This window comes from Struthio camelus, chromosome 1 (genome assembly GCF_040807025.1).
Source record: "Struthio camelus isolate bStrCam1 chromosome 1, bStrCam1.hap1, whole genome shotgun sequence".
Lineage (NCBI taxonomy): Eukaryota > Metazoa > Chordata > Aves > Struthioniformes > Struthionidae > Struthio > Struthio camelus.
Genome location: NC_090942.1, coordinates 154,788,030 through 154,808,699, shown reverse-complemented (window position 1 = coordinate 154,808,699; position 20,670 = coordinate 154,788,030). Strand labels below are relative to the sequence as shown.

At 42.0% G+C, this 20,670-nt stretch overlaps 1 protein-coding gene and 1 long non-coding RNA gene across 10 annotated transcripts in view; one reads left to right on the top strand and one right to left on the bottom strand.

Moving 5' to 3' along the window:
* The window catches only part of ST6GAL2 (ST6 beta-galactoside alpha-2,6-sialyltransferase 2), a 186,438-nt gene that overhangs the window by 125,665 nt on the left and 40,103 nt on the right, over positions 1-20,670 (top strand). The window contains exons 1-2 of one of the 9 annotated variants that reach the window (XM_068925530.1): positions 5,327-5,345; positions 6,065-6,149. The exons of 2 other annotated variants lie outside the window; for them this stretch is intronic. In XM_068925530.1, coding sequence (XP_068781631.1) covers positions 6,117-6,149 — 33 coding nt within the window. In that variant the 5' untranslated portion in view covers positions 5,327-5,345; positions 6,065-6,116. Of the gene's footprint in view, positions 1-4,895; positions 4,993-5,219; positions 5,346-6,064; positions 6,150-6,618; positions 6,909-7,019; positions 7,044-20,158; positions 20,306-20,670 lie in introns of those variants that run through there. 6 more of the 9 variants (XM_068925573.1, XM_068925585.1, XM_068925593.1 and 3 more) reach the window with 6 other exon arrangements.
* Positions 1,852-3,587, bottom strand: LOC138064166 (uncharacterized). The gene is made up of 3 exons (XR_011137465.1): positions 2,850-3,587; positions 2,623-2,703; positions 1,852-2,137 (listed from the first exon to the last, which is right to left on the bottom strand). It is a non-coding gene; the product is annotated as an uncharacterized lncRNA (long non-coding RNA).

Below are 20,670 nucleotides of genomic sequence, written 5' to 3'. Positions count from 1 at the left end.
TACAAGAGCAATTGAAATTGCTCTTTCTGGAAGCTTGAGGATGACTTCCACTTTCTATGACAACTGGTAGAAAACCTGATCGGAAGATAGCTCAGACATCTTTGTTTTTTTCATTTTAGCTTTTTAGAATCTCCTATGAATCTGGTTCCCTAACAAGGAACGGTCACACAGATGGACTGTGATTCAGCCTATATGGCTGTGCAAGAAAGTCCATGCTGTGGCTATGCACCTGCTTCCTCCCTGCAGCACATGTGGGGGAAGAGGAGAGCAAAGTGTCGACAGGCTCTGACTCTGCTTACTGGATGCCGTATCTGAGACAGCACTACTGTATAATAATTATTTGTACAGGCCAGGCCAGCAGTAAGTTAGCACTTTCCCTCAAGGAAAAACTAGAAGGAAATAGTGCCCCCATATCTTTGAGTCCCAGGGCTGATTCAGAGGTGGCATGGCTTATGCTTGATGGCAGGCTCCAGATTCACACCCATTGCACTTACCGCTACACCATGCTCAGACTTAACAACTACTGGCCTGTAACTGGGCTGGCTTTTCAGACACATATGTGAAAGAATTCACATTTATTTCAGAGACTATCTATGCTATGCTGGGAAACACCCTCCCCTTCTTTTTCCATTCTCTTCTTTGCGAAAGAATGGAGTTGTTAGACAGTCCTTGTACATTACCACCTCTCAGCCAGGTTGTAATAACCACTATGAGCCCAGCCTAAAACCTGCACATCTAAAACTGAGCCACCTTACCGTTGCACCAGTGAGAATTTCATCAGGATATTTCTGCAGGGCAAAGAAACAGCTTTCTTTCGAGAGAACGCAGTTCTACCAATCCTCTTCCATGAGATGATATGGGAAAAAGAAACCAGGCCACGATCTCTCCTAAGGGAGAGTTGTTAATTGAGCTCTGTAGGCTCAGTTCCTCAATTCATGTCTGTATCTGAACAGCTGCAACACCAGAATACATCTGAGGTGCACAGAAGCCAACAACAGTAACTCAAGTTTATTAAAAACCTACTTCATCGTTAGAAAGAAAAGGTAGGTCAGCACGAAGTAGGAGCACAGCGTGTGACGTCTGCAGGTTTCCTCTGGGTGCAGCAGAACTGGAATAGGAAGAAAATGCCCAGCCAGAGGAGCCTTGGCTGGAGGTAGCACTTTGGAGGAACTAGGAGATACGTCGCCTCCAGAGGCACAGAGGGAACAGGCTGAAGGGAACAGACTCTGTACTTCTCTGCTGCAAATCAGGACATCATGCACTCCCCCAAGCTGCTGGAGGGTTTGCAGAGAGAGCGGGTGAACTCAGCTGAACGTGTCTCCTCAGGGGTGAATGGCAGAAAAAGGAATTGAGGAATTTTGAGAAGTGGGAGATAAACGATCTGTGGGTACCCACTGCTCACTTAGTAGGGTACCCTTAGGAGGACCTTTTTTGTTCAAAAATAGAATAATTCTAAAATAGAACTACAGTTATTTGGGTGAAACTACTTTGGTAAAGTCAACAGAAAAAATCCCTTTTACTTCAATGGGGCCAGATTAGCCTTGGATATACTTTGAAAGTGCTGAATGAGTTTAAGCCGGGGCTTTGAAGATCTTTGTGTACTGTACCCTGCCAGTTTAAATGATGGCTACAAAGATATGTTATAAAACTTTTTCCAGAAGAGGCAAAAGCTTTTTCTATGTCACAATTTTTAATACACTGTGACTCTTACTCAGAGTAAATTAGGTTATTTATCCCCTTTATTTATATGCACTGCTATAACAGTGTAACAAAACAAAGTGATAGATGCATCTATATCAGTAGTTAAACTCAATAACAAAGAAACAGCAACTGTGTGTAACTTTGCCCTATTGTTATCAATTTATATAAAAGGCAAATTCTTCAAGCTGTGAACATGTGCAATAAATTCTCTGCCAATCTGGACTTTCTAGCAATTACTCTGTCCTCTGATCTCAAACTTTCCCCCCAGGCGGCTCTGACATCACTGGGGCACTGCTAATCTCACAGGCTTTATCCCAATTCACTTTACTCATTTCCATGGAAGTTGTTCTTTATTACATGACTGTAAGTGAAGGCAGGATCCAGCCAATGGTAGGAAATACAGGATGCAGAGCTCTTCCATTCTGAAGTTCAGAGTCTAAGCCAAAAGCAAAATGTCAAAGGTAAAAGCAAACCGTAGTGGACTGCAGACTAACTCCACCTGCGCTCTGCAGATAAATTTTACATGTAGATGTGTAGGTACTACTCCCACTGCAGTCAATAAAAACTGTGCTCAACTAGCATTGTCACCAGCCCAACAGCCCATTCCACAATTGTTCTGCTGAAAGGGAGACAAGTCTTTGGGTGACAACCTCTCCTGACATCATGCTTAAATTATCTTAGTCTCACATGTAGAGTATCTTAGTGCTACTAGCTTTCCCATAATATTCACCTAATTTATGCTATTCATTTAAATTCCATTCTAAATTGAAATTCTATTTCACTGGTGTATTAAAAATAAGCCTAATAAAGAACAGCACATTTTTAAATAGTAACAGATGGAAAAGCCTGTAGAGTTCTATAAATTTAGGTTCCAACTTTAAAAACTAAACCAAAAAAAAAAATTGAGTAAGCAGCATCTACCTTGTACTTTGTTTCCATGTTTATGTGCTTACAGATTATTGTACTAGCCAGCATATCATTTTGGAGATAGATGCAGCAAGCCTGAGCAAAAAAAAAAAAAAAAAAAGAAAGAAAAAAAAAGAAAATAACCATCACTTAATTGTTATATTTTTAAATTTAGATTTTTGAATATATGGTATACACGAATATCCCTCAAGAAATAGTGTGTCCATAGAACCAACACGTACATGCTCTTACATCTCAGCCCCTTTCATCAGAAGTATTTTTTGTTGTCATCCTCTTCCAACCCAGTTGCATCACACATCATGCCGTGTTGATGATTTGGATTTTTAGATATCTGGAGAGACAGGTTTGAAACTCTAGGTTTGCAATTTGTTTTCCTGGTGTCCTAGGCTGAGGGGAAGCAAGTTATTGTCATTCATTAATTGATTTGCAATTCATGGAACTTTTCTCTTAAATGGAATAAATAAGTGGATAAACTTCTTAGGGATTTACAATCATTATTTGCTTTTGGCATGGAGTGCAATTTCAACAATCACATTTTTTAAAATGTTAACCCATTCTTGTCTTTCACATCACAGTTTTATTTCTCTATTTTGAACATTACACGTTCATTTAGCAAATTGCATCTTTTTTACTTTAGTACTAATTGCTTTGACTTCAACACTTGTTTTATAGCTTTGAAGGCATGCCTTTTGCATGCATGTTGTTCTGATCATCTTGCACTTGACAAATATGTGTACAATGAAGCTACAGTCTCAGAGATAATTACACAGATGCTTTACTTAAAGCACAGATCGAGCACAACAAAGGTTATCTAAGCATTGCACTAACTATAAGTAAAAGCTTACTATTTGCAAAGTAAGGTACTATTCAATCTGAACACAGACTGTAAAATCTGCTTTTAGATTTTTTTTAAAATGTCCAGCAAGCTGAAAAAGCATAGCAACAATTGCACTACAAACATTTCTCTTTCCTTCTATCGTTAGAAAGACATTGGATGAACAGGAGATGCGACGAGTGTCATTGGATACTTAGAAATGCAGTGGTGCAAGCAAGTATTTACTGTAGTTAGTTCCTTTAACATTCATTTTATCTCTCGTTTTCTTTGCGCTTGCTGATCTAAGAGCCCTGAATTGCATTGTTTCCCAACCCCCTTTATGAGCCAGTTAATGTGTTTCTTCTCGGGAGACCCTTTAAGCTTAAAATATTTCCTTAATTAGCGCAGCCTAATCTTGAAAAGCCAAAGCTGTCTGCAGCGCTTCCACCCAGCATGGGCACAAGTGCCCCATCACCTCGGTTCGTGGGGGTGGCGGCAACAAAGAACCTGACCGTAAACTTTCCAGAGGGGCCACAGGGAGACACCCCCCCCCCCTCAACTCCCCCCTCCCCCCCGCAGCCCGGCCCCGCCGGGGCCCCCGCTTGGTGCTCGGCAGCCGCCGCTGAGCCGGAGCCCCACGGCGCTTCCCGTGCGCGGCTGGCGGGGGGCGGCGGGCGGGGACCCAGCCCGGCCCGGCTGCCCCCGCTCCGCTCACCACCCACCCGCGGGGTCCGGCGGGCACCGCGCACACATGCGCACGGTCCCGACCGATGCGCACCCGGGGCATGCACACTTTCCCTCCCGCTTTGAACTACTTCTGTGCGGCCCCCTGCACCCGGACGGCCCGGGGCATGCTGCAGCGCTGCCCCCATCCTTGTGGACCCCCGGCCCGGGGCATGCTGCAGCACTGCCCCCATGCCCGTGCACCCCAATCCCCGTGCACCTCCGGCCGGGGGGATGCTGCAGCGCTGCCCCCATCCCCGTGCACCCTAATCCCCGTGCACCCCCCGCCCCGCCGGCCCGGGGGATGCTGCAGCGCTGCCCCCATGCCCGTGCACCCCCAATCCCCGTGCACCCCCGGCCCGGGGGATGCTGCAGCGCTGCCCCCATCCCCGTGCCCCCCCGGCCGGGGGGATGCTGCAGCGCTGCCCCCATCCCCGTGCCCCCCCGGCCGGGGGGATGCTGCAGCGCTGCCCCCATTCCCCGTGCACCCCCATCCCCGTGCACCCCCGGCTCGGCCAGCCCGGGGGAAGGCGCCACGCTGCCCCCAACCCCGCGGCCCGCCGCGCCGAGGTGCCCCCACCCCGGGCTCCCCGCCCCCTCCCGCGGCAGCGCCCGCCCCCTCCAGCCCGGGGCCGCCCCCGCCGCCGCTGCCCTTCCGCGAACAATGAGCCGGGGCAGGCGGCTCGGCTCGGCTCGGCTTGGCCCGGCCCGGCTCCGCACGGCCCCGGGGCAGCCGCAGCATGCCCTCCCCGCCGCGGCCGTGCCGGCGGCTCCCCTGCGTGCGGCGGCGACGGCGGCGGCCTCCCGCCCCGCGGCTGTAGCGCGAGGTAACGGCGCCGGGAGTGTGGGGAGGGAGGTGGGCGCCCATCCCCGTGCCGGGAGGGGCCAGGGCGGCGGCAGCGCGGTACGGCGCAGGGCCGTGCGCGGGGGGCGGCTCCCGGGGGGCGGGCGGCGCCGTGTCACCTCGCGGCGCTCCGGCGAGTCGCAGCCGGCGGGGACGCGGGTGTCGTGTTTCCCCGCCGGCCCGACCACTCCTCCCCTCCCCACGCGCGTTGTGTTTGGCGGCGGTGCCACGATGCGAGGGAAGAGGCAGGTCCGAGGCGGGAGGCGCGAGGCGGCCGCCGCTGCGCTGCCCGGCTGCCGCCGCCCCGGGGGCGCGGGCCGCGGGCAGCGCTGAGCGGTAGGTAGGCGCTCCAGCGTGCGGGTTTGGGGTTTGCTTATTTTGTTTCATTCATTTATTTATTTGTTTTGCTGAGGGGAGGTTTTGCTGCTCGGCAGCGTTTGCCGGAACGAATGAATAATCCTATACGCGAAGCGGTGTAGCGGCTTCTTGGCGTAACAGTTTTCAGGCTGGGAGTAGGCAGGGTGTGCTGTTAAGTAGGGCTCGCCTGCTCGGGGAGGGAGCTTGAATAGATACGCTTAGAGAAGCAGTGCTTTCCAGGAATTTAAATGAGACTTTTTTTTTTTTTTGGTGGTTGCCTTTCAAGGCTTTTTTTTTTCCTGTTAGTTCTGTATTTGCTTTTGCCCATTGGACTTATAAATAGTTAGGCAGCCGTGCTGGCATGCAGAAATCAATGTTCTCGAAGAAAGAAAGGTCTCTGCAAATTTGCCTCGGCTATGCAATGTAGAGCACTTTGCGGACTGCTTTTATGCTTTATTGGGAACATTATCTTCTATAATATTCAACTGCCATTTCTAATGCATTCCTGTCTTGTTATTGTGTTTCAGTTGTTTTATTAGGAAAAAGATTCTGATTGTGTTACTCATTCGAGTAATTTAGTAGTTAACTGTTGGAGTAAGATTTAGTCATTTCATTTTTTCGTCTGGAAAGAAATGTTAAATAGTAGGCTGAAGGCAATACCAAACCTCAAGGTTAAGGTTTTATGATTTTTTTTTCAGTCTGATCTTCCCTTTTCAGTCTTGCAAACTTTCTGAACTTTAACGCTTTGCAATGAAAATTTCCAAGCTTGGTGTCTGCATCCAGGTAATTTTAATGTATTTAATATGTTTGCTTTGGAAAACTCACGCAAAAGTAATTCAACTTGTTTTGATAATGTGCAGCTTTTGGGTGGGGGAGAAAGATTTTTTTTTTTTCTATTTAAAGGTGAAGCTCTTGCAGGTGTTTTTTGACAGCTTTTTTAAAATTGATTTTAAATTTGAAACATGGTTTAGACTGCTTTCAGAAGTTTTTTTCTGATTAAAACATCATTTGACCAGAAATCTGATGCTAGTTACATATGTTCTGGTTTTGTGTGTGTCTTCCTAAGACCAAAAGTTGATCTTTTAGGAAAAGATGTGCTGTTTGTTCTTGAATGAGAAGCTGTGATGAAAAGTGTACTCGGAGAGTCTGCCGCTGAGGTCCTGTCTGCTTATTCAAATGTAAGGATATTAGGCACTGATTCTGCAGCTGACAACAAAGGGTGTCCTGGCAGACGTGAAAGTGCTGGGTTTGAGATGATGTAAGCAAGGATTGCTATGCACTTTGAAATTGTTGTAGGAAGAAGTCTTCTGTGATGGAGTTTAGGACCTCCCCAAATCCTGATGTGATAGTAAGCAACCTCTTTTTCTTCTGCGGTTCATCTGGGCAGAGGACAGGATTTCCCCGCATTGTCCAAACGGAACACTCATAGTTGGAGGATGTATATAAAGCGGTAGAGGTCTGCTGCAAAGTTGCAGGCTTCTGCATCTGTGTTTTGTGATGAGTGTCCTACTGAGGAAAGGAAAAGAACAGCCACACAACTAGGTAAAGTATTATAAAAATTTGATAAAATGAGCTAAAGGATGTTGGGGTTGCATATATTAGCATCCCAGTAGGAAAAAATTATTAAGGATAAAATTGGATGTTACCTTAACTCTGTCCTTCTCTGAAATGTGGAAGGTGAGTGTCTTTTATGAGTTCTTACATTAAACATAGAGCTGTGCATAAATAAAATCTGAATATATCATATGCCATGCTGATTTAGAATTATTTTCTATTTTGCTTGCTTAATTTTTATTCCTATGGAATTTGATTCTTTTTTTATTTCACCTGACACATTTAAACAATATAAAACCATAGCATGATCTTGATAGCATATTGAATTGATGCTGTATATATTAGTTACTGCAAATACTAGTGGAGCATGCTGGATTTTACTTCAGTTACTGGAATATTACTTGCCTGATCAGAAATGATGTGTAAATCTCTTAGCTATAATTTTCAAACTGTGTTTTGGACATTTCTCTGTGTGTTAAGCAATTGGTTGGTGGTCTACAGAGGACTATTTGGCCATATGTTGTTGGTTTGTTTTCCTTGTATTGAGCTACTAATGTTATTAAAAGAAGCCAAAATATATTAAATACCAGTCTAATATTAATCCTCTTGATAAGAAATTGCTGTAAAGGCTATTAGAATTGTAGGTGCATACAAATACTGTGTTGAGCAGTGTGCAGGTAAATCCAGGAAAAGGGTCAGTGAGAGACACATTGAGATCTGTGCAGGTCTGTTGAGATGCTGTTGGTGCTGCAAAAAATGTGAGTGCTTCTATGACACGGTAACTTTGGAACAAAAGCAGAGGGACTTGATTCAAGGAATGCAAAATCTGGCTTTGCTACTACTTTCATAGTGCAGAAGTCATTTTTTGCCGCGTAAGACTGTTGGATTCCTCTGAGTAAAGGTTCTAGCCCGTAAAGAGCTCTTCCTGACGCTAAACAGTATCCCTTTCCTGTGTTTGAAGTACAGTGGAGAGACTGGCTAGTAACATTCATACTGGTGAATGAAGAAGGAACTTACAATGTGAGATACTATTCTTTAAATTATTTCTCTTGCTGTTAGTTATTACAAAGTACTAGAGTGCCACAACTTGAATGTAATTAATGTAGTAAATGGTTTACTAGGCACCATCTGACCTCTTGTCTTGTTTAATTATAGAAGCTTAGTGCAGTGATCTGTGTACAGTATTTGGCAAAAATAATTGCTTTCAGACTTTTATCTGAGCACAGTTATTTTTGGAGCACGTGCATGCAGGGCTTTTGCCTCAACTCTGTACCTTTTAGGCTCTGATTTACAGTCATGCCGCTACATTTCACAATTTACATAACTCAAAAATAGTTACTTTGTGATTTTATTGGTAGTCATTCAAAGCAACTGTTCCACGTGCCATTGTATACCCTATGTCTTGATCTTCCTTAAAATTCTTTAATTGATAGTTAGGTATCAACAAAACCATCAACAAAACCATGGCACAAACGGCAAAGTTGCAACTATTTTTCTTCTGAAAGTTTTGGAAGTTTTTAAACAGTCACTGATGTTAAAGAGAGTATTTCTTCCAGTGATGCTGTGTGTTTTCAAAATGGTTTTAAGAATATAAAAGGAACAGCATAGGCTGAAGTCTGTGCCACAAAGAATTTACAATAAAAAGTTCAGATACAGCAAACCCTTCCTTCTTCATGTGTTTAATCACATATATCAGTTCCATAATGGATGCCATCTCCATCTAGCAGAACTCATGCTGTCTTGTTTAGGATGTGAGAAGATCATATGAAACGCTAAATACAACTACCGCATGATACCTGAGAATAACATAAAAAACCTGATGTTTATTATGAGTCTTGTGAGCGTTTTGTATTCTAGGTCCAGTCTTGAAAATGTGCAACTATAGCAAACTGATTTTCTTGATCAGTAATAGTGCTGAGGAAAAACAGTTTTGAAAGGATTTATTTTTATTTGGTCTGAAAAATGACGCAGATTTTAAACAGTGTATGATTAGCTGGGCTTGAGGGTAAAGCATGCCAAAATTGTTGTTTTCAAAGATTGACCACTTCCAGACAGATTAACGCTTTAAGAGTTAAATGTCAGGGACCTGTTGTCAGTGTTCTTGATGGGGGTCCTTGACCTTGGACCTTGCTCCTAAGAGATGTTCTGACAGAGCCTGTTTGTTCACTGGCCTTCAAAGCCGCCAGTCCCTTTGGAGAGGCCAAATCTTCCACACTGCTGAAAACTGCTAAAAGTTCAGTGGGAGCTGAGGGCATGCAGCAGATTTGGCCTCTAGGATGTGCCGGTCTTTCTCGCTATTACTTTTCCTTGAAGATGGGACCTTATAGTTGTCCGTATGTGTTGTTACACTGTGCTCTCTGGAAGGTTGCACTTCATAAATCTAAATGTAAATGGAAAGTAATTGTTATTCATTGCATAGCTCTGCAATTGTCATTATAGTAGGATTCACTGCATTTCTTGTATAAACCACTGTTTATTATATTAAACTGTATAAATACTATACTAGATTAAGACAGTTTATAGCTAGGGTTGTGAAGTGACTGCAAGTGCTTTCTGAAGACTGAACACGGTATCAGTTGAACCGGCTGTTAACTGGGGAAGTGGGGTTATTCTTCCCTGGTGATGCATATCTATCCTTGTAGAAGATGTTTGACCCACAGCATGTAGAGGACTTACTGAAATGTGGTGATTTGTTCTGCAGCTTTGTGAATCCATTGTGTTATTGAGGGAGCCAAAGGTGCAGAGGATGTAAAATTTGATGAGGGATCTTTATTGGTTCCTCGGTTTAAAGTAGCTCCACTGTACTAAGTTGTATAGTTAATTTTGGTACTGGAGTTGCCCTTCAGTTCATCACCGGAAAAACTACTTATGGCCTGATCACTGCCATACCTGTCCCTCAGTAAAGGCTCTGATGCTGTATGAAATACCGAGCATATATTCTCTTCTGCCCATGATGTCTACTTTGAAGGACAGGGACCACAGTCTACACCTTTTCTGTATAAAAATATAGTGGTGTTCTCTACAGCAGAGGTCCAAAATGCCCTAGTTCTTCAGATATTTACATGACCACGAAGTGCAGAACTTGATGTTCTTTAATGAGTAAACAAGCACCCACAAGATTTACTTTATAAAAATTATAGGAGTAGTTCTTATATAAGAAGATGCTATTTCAAAATATTGCTTCAACACAATGCATTGCAAATCTCAAAAATATTGTAAATATTTTATAATTCACAATGCAGAGCTGGAGTTGCTTAGCTTTGGGCTGGAAACAGGATATCAGGTCTTCCACCCTTATGGTGCCTCTGTGAATCCAGGTCAGTAACAAATGAAAGCTGTTACCATCTGATGGCTGCCTAGTCACCTGTGAAATGTATTTTCTAATAGACAGGTTTCCACATCATAGAAGCAGCCACTGCAGTTAGATAAGCAAAACCAGCACCCTTGTAGAAAGACTCTCTAGAAGGGCTAACAACCACAGCATGCTTCATCCTACTCTAAAACTGATCCTGCCAGGTGAGTATTTCCAAACATTTATGGTATAGGGTAGCATGGCTACTAATCATACTGCATCTGCTCATGCAGAAAGAGTGCATTTCACTGTCAGAATTGTTGACTTCTCTCTTCTGTAAATGCTTCCTCTGTAAAAGCAGGAAGAAGCGGGATGCACAGCAGCATCATTGAGGTCTTATCTTCATCTGAAGTTGTCGACAAAATGTTCAAAGGTTTCATCGGGTTTAGGCTTTTATCCTATGGAAGTATTATAGAGAGCACACTCTGTCTCTCAGTGAAGGTAATCATGTCCAGGCTTGATAACAATTACCGACAAATTGGTTGAGAATCAGTGATTAATTTTAACAAAAGAGTTTTCTCCGAATGCAAGGAATGCAAGCTTACTTGTGCTAATTATAACAATAAGCCTACAATAAAATGATGACCTTTTTCTTTGTTTAAACTTCACACCTGTTGATGACTAATTATTTCTTTTAATGTCTTAAAACATCTATGCTTTGTGGGGAGTGTCATTGGGGAAAACAAACAAGTGCTTTTTCTCCCCCAGAATACCCTAACACACAAACAAATGTTCAGAATGGTTGCAATATTTTTTTCAAGACACTAGGGATTATTTGGCATGCAGTATCTTACAGTCTGGAAGGCCTCTAGTGTCTTCAGTGAGCTATGGTCCTGATCCCAAGTTCCCTAAAATCAGTTAAAGGTCTCCTGCTGATTTCAAGTAGGCTTTGGATTTAGACCCATGCAATTCTTAGTTTGTATTTCAACTGCAAGCTCTTTTCAACAGGAGACAATAAACCTGGGTGGTAGGAAACAAACCTCTTGGAAAACATATGTGGGTTAGGTCACATTTTGATATATTGAAGAAGCTGATTTTAAAAGACAGCCTGCTTGGGCTAAATATATCATAAATCGTTATAGAAGAAGTATTAGGAATAGGAAGAGCACAGGAATATTTGGAAGTAAGCAGTGTACACTATGTGATTTTTCTATGAGTGATGGTACTAGCATAAAAGTTGAGTTATAGCTGCATAGGCAAAAAGTATTATTTCTTAAAAATACAGATGTGGTTTATAGCAAAATCAAGTAGTGACGTGTTTTAGATATTTAACTTAGATATAATATAGTACATGAATGCAAGACCATATTCTAACTACCTTAACTCAATGCACAGACTTTTTATTAGCACTGCTGAAGGGCACAGAATACCATGAGTGGTTTTACATTGATGAATTTGCATGACTGTAGCTGTGTGTTGTTGACATTTTCTTTATAGTATTCTGCTTTTTTTCAGAAGCTTATAATTCGCCCATAAAACACACGTTCTGATTTAAAGCATAGTTGAAAGGTCTACTTAGTGGAAGGAAAAGTTTTACTAAATATAAAAATAATTGCTTTGACAAAATGGAGAATGATTTGGCTTTAACAAAAAGAACTCTCTTCTCTTCTTTCCTTTTTTTTTGTTTTTTTTTGTTTTTTTAAATCCATAATCCATAACTCTCAGTAGCCTTAGATTTAAAACTGACATTTAGAAAACTGGAAGTCCCTTAAAAATCGTTTCTTTCATTATCTTGACAAACCTTGAAAAGTAGTTTCTGTGCCTGCACAATGATTATGTTTCAGAAACAGTTCTTAGGGATTTTATTATGTGCTGAAACATATGTTTATAAAAAAAACTATAACCTGGTGGAAAAAGTGTCTTATAATAATAAACCTGTCAATGGGCCATATGCTGCCATCAGTATGTTTGAAAAAATAAATTCTTATACAAGTGCTAAGTAAGTTTACAGCCCAAGTGTTAAATTAGGGTCAGACTGTGACTGGCCCTCTGTGGATTGATAGGGGGAGGAAAATGCATACAGATCCTCCTCATGCTCTTTTCATTAGTTCACAGAGCAGCCCGTGGAGTGGGCCGGGTACAGCATACCTTCTCATGGCGGCAATGGGGCTATTCTCAAGCCCCCGGCAAGAGCGCTGTAAGATCTGTGTGTAGATTTGCGCCAATCCAGCACAGGGCTGTGGCTCTTTTTTATTTTTTATTTTTTAAAAAAAAGCTTGCCTGACCTTTATGTGGTCTCCTGAGAAAAGCAAGCCTCGTGGGTAAATTATCTGCATTTAAAAGGTGACAGAACAGATATATAAAGTTGGTACAAATAAAAGAGCGCAGATAAATACACAGTTGGCCAAGAAATGTGGAAAAACTTCAGCTCTTCCCATCTACTGGATAGATCATTTATATTTTATGGATTTTCTTTGTGCTCAAATCACAACTTTGTTTTTTAGATGTAGGGGACAAGATGATTGCAAAGTCTTTTGTTCTTGAAGAGTGAAAGTAAGATGCAGTAGGTCAAAGAATGTGTCATTCTTAAAAGGCACTTCTGTGCAGAATCAATGTTTGGTAAATGTAGACACTTTCAAGCCTATTCTACTTTTGATGCGCTCACATAACTCCTGTGAATGGGAGTCATGCATGTGTGCATCTCAAACTGGGGCTCTTTGCTTGTGGAAACATACTTCACTGAGAAGTGTTTTTAATGTCCTTATGTTTTCCACCACTGATCAGCTGTGCACTGTATATTTTTTTGGCAACTCAGCAGGTGATAGTCATTGTCAAAGGTAATAACAAAGATGAATGAGAATCATTTAAAGTAGGTGACCATGCTGAAGACTGTGTCAAGAGATCCATGAGGTTGCCATAGTATCCGTTATCAAAATCAAGAGTGTGGACGGAGCAGTCCCCACAAGGAGCAAATTCCTCACTCAGAAACTTTCCAGGGTTCATCAAAGCTTCTGGTTTGCTCAGGGGAAATTTGCTTCTTGAGGGCTGAGATCTTCCCCCTGGGTTTTCCTGCCCAGAAGTCTAATGAGGTGTGTATGTGTGCAAGACTCCGGATTCGGAAGGCAGCCATGGAGACAGAGGAAGCGGAGTGGAGAGAGGGAATGAGCCGCAGAAGAAGCCTTGAAACCCCAGGAAGGAGGTGGAAATTGGTGTTCCCTCAGCAGCGAGGTGGATCAGTAAGGTGGGGAGGAGCGGGGGGATTTTGGAGTTGTTTCGATGTTCCCTGAGAAATTTTGGGGAGATTGAGAGAATAAGGCTAAGCATGGATTGGAGGAGTAGTAGGCGAACAACAGTAAGTCTGAGGAGAGAATTCATCCATGCCTGGTGTGTGTTTAGGTTTTCAAGAGAGGCACTTCAGTACTGGTGAGGCTTGTAAGCACTCTGGAAATGCCTCTCTTCAGCTTAGGGAAAGGTAGCTTTCCTGTGGAGACTGTGAAGTCCAGCCAAGTTCTTACTCCCTGTTGGACCTGAGGGAAGAGTCCTCGGCCTCAGTTTTACCTCCTGAGCAGAACTGATGAGGTGATTAAGCAGCCTGTAGTGGGCCAGACTGGCGTGCCTATGGTATATGTAAGCCAACATGTGGTGTTAACAACTACAGTGCTCAGAATTTGCGCAAACCCACGTTTAATAGTAAAATAGCCTGCAACTAGTCAAAGGCACCAGTAGTAGCCAAGCAAACTTGGAATGTCTAAGCCACCCATTTTAAAGTTATGATGAGCCAAAAAAAATTAGGAAGCAGTCCAAGAAATGAAGAACACCTCAATTTTTTGGAACTCTCGTATCTCCAAGATGCCTTGGCCAATCTACCTCAAACTTTCCAGAGAAGCTTTCCTTGGCATAAGATCATGACTGTGAAATTTCATGTGACTGGGTTTAGGTTGTTGAAGTTAACGAAAGTTAGAACTGGAGTTTGTTATGAAAAGGTAATCGTTCCGTTAGAAATATTTCTGCATTGTTGGCATTCATTCCATCTTAATTGTTCATTGCTATTTCTTGTTCAGGCTGAGTATATTTTTGCTATTCATTTTAGATGAATTTTTTTTTTTTTTTTAAAGTTAGATACAGAGCTGTGTAGCTGGGAGTCAAATTGTGCATGGCTATGTACAGGTGTATGTGGTGAGGCAGAAGCTTTAGCTCCATATCTGTGGGATTGGTAGTCACAATTAGAGCCCTATCCCCATCTCACCATCACTTCAGAGCTTTTTGGAGCATCTGATTTGAGAGCTCACTGTTTAATACAGCTTCTCCTTATCTGCTTGGCAGAAGGGAGCCTCTTAGTTGGCCTAGTTAATACTCTCTCCTCCAAGCGAAAAATGTTTCTAGTTGATTGCCTTCTTCTCCTGCAGGGTTTCCCCAGTGGCAACTCCTTCTGCTGTGGAAAGCCATAAAGGTAGCAATAGCCTAAGATTGGCAGCAGTATTCTCTGTATATGTTCCTCATTGTGTCTAAACGTCCTTAGCCTGAGATGTTTAGCTGCCAAAATTGGAAAATTTCAGAGAAAAATAAGAAAATCTAGAAGGAAAAAAAGCTGTATCTGAATTGGTGGGCCTGGTAGTGGTTCTTATTTCTTGACTGAGGGGGCAGTTTGGCACATTTAGTTCAGTGACTGAAGGAGATCTGGTTATGAACCAGCCCTTTCCTGCACTCCCTGAGCGCTGGTGTCTGAATGATGTGGAGACTAAGGCATGCGATTGCAGATACCTGCTATTGTTAGATGGAGCCAAAAGAACACTAATGAGAAAAGGTCTTTAAAGACACTATATTTAAAGATACTGAATTAATTTGACCAAGTCCCTACACAGACAGAAGGGGAAGGACTGGAACAGATGTCAAGCTTGGAATGAGCCCTCACCCAGAGGCACAAGTGGAGTGCTTTTGAAGTTGATGCTTAATTGTATTTTCCTTTCCCTGGTTAGAGTCTAAAAGTGCCAAGAGAAACTGAGCAGAAGTCAGGAGGTGGTGCTTCTGGAGGAGACAAGGTGCTGCTGATCACTGTTTGGTAGGACTTGGCCTTTTTTTCGGGCAGGAGTTCCCAGCGCCTGCCGAGCTCTGCATTTCATGAGGCCAGGAGGACCTCTGCTGCTGACATCTCCCTTAGTGTATGCTGGGCTTAGCCTTTCTGCTGTTTACCATTTGTACTGGCGCTAGCATCTGTACTGGAGAGGGGTTACTGTTTCTTTCCTAACATGCCCCAGGATAAACATACACTTGTCCATTAAGATACAGTAGATTATCATAGATTAATCCCTGAAAAAGGGTGTCTGCCTAAAATACCTATGAGCAAGTTTTCTATTTGCTCAGGCTTTTTATTATTAGGAGCACTAAAAGGACCAACAGAGCCAGCTAAAAATCAATCTGCCACTGTATAGACAGCCAATGAAAAGAATGCAGGGTGGGTGTAATGTGATCACAGCGATGTGAAACCAGTGATCAGATATCTGCTACATTCTGCAAAAGCTGCAAGCAGTAGAGAAACCCTGCTGGAAACTCCTGGACCACGGAATTAAAATAATTAAGCCTTGCACTTACTGGAATATATGTTGCACTTGCAAGGTCGTCATGAGATAAACAGGGGCACAGCTTGAGCACATTGTATACACGGAACTTTGCTTTTGTGTGTGATAGACAGGTTCTTATTTTTAAAAATAGTAACTAGCTGTGATTCAAAGTGCCTTGAGGATTCTTCAGCTGGCTGGTATCACCAAAACCATAGCCATCCAAGAGAAAATGTGGAGCAACATTTATAGATATGAGCATATTCTTCTGATGCCTGAGCTAGCTCAAGAATCGCTGTACAGGATTGTGGCGCTCCGCACAGAGAATCCTTGAATGATTTCTTCAGTAAGCAGGGACACAAAGGCAGAGTTCACCTCAATGAATTTTTATCCTCTTGGCATTTCTAGAAATAGTGTGTCTGCATTCTTTTCGGACTGCAGAGCTGCAAAGCTTTGAGTTACTGCTAGCGCTACTCCTTCCAGTGCTTGCAGATCAAAGTTGCCAAGGAGGCTCATAAAGTCGTTGCACAAGCTGAGAGAAGGGATGGAAAACTGCATAGCTTGTAATATTGCAATATTATACTATTATTTACTGCTGCAGTAACCCCTGGTGTGTTTGGAAGGTCTCAGGCATACCAGTACCATGTCTAATCAGTGAAGCAGCCAATAGTAATGCATAGCCTTGACTGCTGAGCAATTTAGCATGGCTAAGATAGACATCTGATCCAGACTTAAAGCCAACAAGAAGCTCAAGAAAGAGCAGTCTACTTTTTATGATTATTTACTTTCTGATAGATCCACTTCTACCCTGTTTCTGAATTTGCTTGTTTATTTCCTAAAGAATAGTTAAAAGGTGTGACCTTTCAAGTAATTAAAATACCACCATGGAATCTTTGATACTGTTTCCTTATTGTCTGCTGACATTCATTCCACATCATTTAAGTAAATGAAGCAGGAACATTGAAAGCTGGGCAGTGATATGGCTATACAAAGACAAGAAAGCTGTTAGATGGACACTAAAGGAGTTCCATATCTCAGAACTATATTACCGGTGCTGAATGGACCCAGTAAGTGTCTGTGATAGAGAATGAGGTGTTTCATACCTTACCACTAGGTTGAAGTCAGTTTCTGTCCTCAGGAACCCCTGTATATGTGTTCCCTCCTCCCCTCCTTGATTATTTGGGATCAACTGTAAAGCAAAAGTGTGACCAGTAGTAGCTGGGGGAGCGGCAAGAGGGTTGTTCACTACCACAGCGTCCAAGTTTACCCCAAAGTAATATGTGATACCGTGTCAGTTCCATCATGTCCTTGGGATATAAATTGAAATTGAATTTTTCATTCAGATTTTTTAAACCGAACAGTTGTAATATTTTTCTTCTTTGAAATACAATACTTTTCTGACCAAAACATTCCGCTTGCTTTCCATCCCTCTGAGGAGAGTTTACAGAGGAAGAAAATAGCAAGTATCATGCATGAGAAGTACCCATGAAAATGTCAATGTGACTTGGAAATAGGCATGCTGAACAAAAGTTTCATCACGATAAGGACAGATTGGGTCAATACTTGCAGTAACGTGTTCATAGATCTTTGAGACAGATCAGGTTAGGAATGCTGCTCCTCATGAGTTTTTTAAAATCAAGAGGTGATTATATTGAAAAGGTGATGTTGGAGAAAGCACACAACTGTAATCTGGAGACACAAGTCACTTGTCCTGATCAAAATGCCATACAGAGTACATAAAGTGTGTGTATGTGTTTCTATGTATGTATATATAAATATATATATGTATGTTTGTGTGTGTGTATATAAATATAGATTTATATATATAAATATTAAGAATGTTACATCTCCCAAAAAAGCGAGTGCTTTTAGAAAGTGCATATAATGTACTAACAGTCTCTATTTTTCCCAATCCTTTGATGCCTAAGCAAAGCGAAATTGATTTTAAACTAAAGACACCGATGTGCCTGTTTCTTACAACAGTGTGCTTGGCAGAAAAGTGATATATTAGAATTCACATAAACTTGGATTCTGTGACTCCTGGAAAGGAAATTGTATATGTTACCTGCTGACGAAAGTGTTGGCTCCTCTACAGCATGCCCTTGGGCATGTTCTATTTAAGTGACTTGAAAATATGCAATTATTCTTCATGTGCTTGTCCCTATTCTGTATCCTTATGGAGACAGTGACATTTACAGAATCTGCAGGCTGGAGCATTGCTTTTGCCATAGCTTTTAATTTTTTTAGGAAATGGACATAACCATTAAACACAAACCTTGAACTAACAATGTCACGAAGGATTTAACAGACACAACTTGTTACCTGCACGTGTTGATAGAGTTAGAAAATACTTTCAAAATATCAAGCTTTCCATTTGCTTGATTTTATCCATACAAATTATTTTCCTTTAATTTCTCTTTACTAGGTATTATAAAACTGTGTAAATCTGCTTATTCTCTCATCAAAAATGATTCAGACCTGAGGGGCACTTGTAATTTGGAAGTAATTAGTAAATAAGTCAGATAAATACTATCCATTGAGAATTATGAAAGCACATTGGACAAGATTCATAAGGAGCTGTATCAAATTCTAACAATTAAAGCTTAAACAAATTATCAGTAGTTAGTATGATAAGTCCATTTTATCATAAATTAGCTCACTGTTAATAATTGTTGCTGCTTTCTGAGCAATCCGAACAGATCTTGTAATCTCAAAAAGTGGTTAGAATAGTAAGAAGAAGGAGAAATTCTACAGAACTACAGCATCTTTACACTAAATTGTGACTGTATCCAGCTACCTGGGTGTGCATTCACAGCCACTACTTACATGCAAATACAGATATAGTCAGTGTAGTTGTGTGTGCAGAGCTGGGCCTCACATGCGAAGGTAATTACTCCCCCCTCCCCAACTAACTTTAAATAATATTTCCTTTGGTTCTTATGGGGCAAAATACTTTATTATGTGCTATTGTTTATATACTTGCTTAAGAAAAGCAGAATGGTGCTCATTTTCTTATGCTGCTTTTAAAAAGTCTAAGGGACTACTGTTTCATTTCACAGAATCAACCTCTTTAAGAGGGAAAGCAAAATCTGACATATAAGGCATTTTTGAATAAATGTAGGTGGTAGGCCCATCTACCATGCAGTTCTTTTCCTTATATCACCTTAAGATCTTTGTATTCCTCCGTTTAAGTATCACGTCAGGATTGTAAGATGCTACAGAAGTCTATTACAGCAACACAGAGATGGGCTTGTATGAACACATAGGACTATGCCGTTCTTTCCTAGGAAACATGCAGTTTGATAATGTGATGTTTCTCATGATCTACCAAGGTCTATTAGAGGTGATATCAGGTTTCATATTTCAGAGTTCAGTGATTTTTGTATCTTAAATATCTGTATTTACTCGTAGAGCTATGCAGTTGTGCAATGCACAGGTAACTAAAATAAAATACAAGTTACAATGTGTTAAGGAGATATGCTATTGCTATATCGAGTTCCTTCTGCTTTGTTGGATTGGTACATTACTTGATCGATTTACCACATTGGGTTTGGTGGTTGTTAGGTTTCCTACTGATGAGTGTGAATTACCAAGACTCATCCGTACTACTGTTCCTGCTCATGTAGTACAGAATCACAAGAAATTATTATTTTACCTCATTTCCTGAACCACTGTTGCACCACAGAATATTTTGTATAGATTATTAAATAATTTGAGAAGTTAGGAGTAGATTGAGGACAGCTGAAGACCAGAATGAGAATTTAATCACTGCTTTACATCATTTATGATTGCTATCAGCATATCTTTCTCCATTTGTATATGCAGTATTTAGCAGGAACTTCAATGCATTTCTCTCCAATAGTTAAAATCTGAGGAAAGTAGGAATATTTTGTTGTGCTTGTGCTCATCTTGTGTAGTGTATCCCATACCTGCTATAGTAGATTTGACTGTAAAACGTCTCTGTTAGCATATGTTGACTAAAAATGCAGATGCGCTTGGAGAAATAAAAGCAGGAATCAACATTTTGAAACATTAGCATTAGCTTTTAGTTCAAACTAAATGTTAGTTCATTTATTTTCTGTGTAAACAGGATTGAAGCAGGACTGAAAGCTATCAACATAGTATGTTTGATAGGATTGGGTGTTGCTAAGGAATCAATCTATGTTAAAAGAAAGATTTCTCTTTTAGAACACTTTTTATGGTGGCAAAGAAAACTTTATTGTGATTGATATAGGGCAATGAAGTACTTTCATTTTATTACTTGCCCTCCGCTTTTAGAATTTAAAGGCTGCAGCCATGGATTGGGGCTCTATTGTGCTAGGCAAGGGCAAAAAGCGCGTAAAAGTTTGTCTCCATCCTTACAAACCTTTTTTCCTTGATTCTGCACACAGTTGGCTTCAGTGCCTCCACTGCTGCCAATAGCCGAAGTTGCAGATGGTGAAACGGAGAGGAGCCCAACGTTATCTGGGAAGGCTGTGAACCTCAAGAGACGCAAGCACTGGGTCCAAAGAGGCTCCACAAGCTGAGCAAGCAGGCAGGTGCGCTTGGAGAGCGTGGGCAAACCCTGCCTACGGCCAGCCAGGAGCCCGTTCCTGTGGGGACTTAGTCACCTGGCTGCTGCGAGGGGGAGCAGAGGGTGGCAGATAGAGGATTTCGGGTGTGTCTGACATCTTCCTGAGAGGGTGGCGAGGCTCCGAGCCAGGAAAGAGGCTGCACTTTATCCGTACCTGGAGGAAGCTGCTTCTCCTTGTGGAGCTTCTTCCAGTGTGTCCCCATCCACCCTGCTCCCCACTAGGATCAGCAGCTGCTTTTCTGTTTTTCCCTTCTTCTTCCCCTGAGGAAAATTGTGCTCTAAGGAGAGCATGCAAAAAATAGGCAGGGCTTTTGCATATTTTGACTGCTT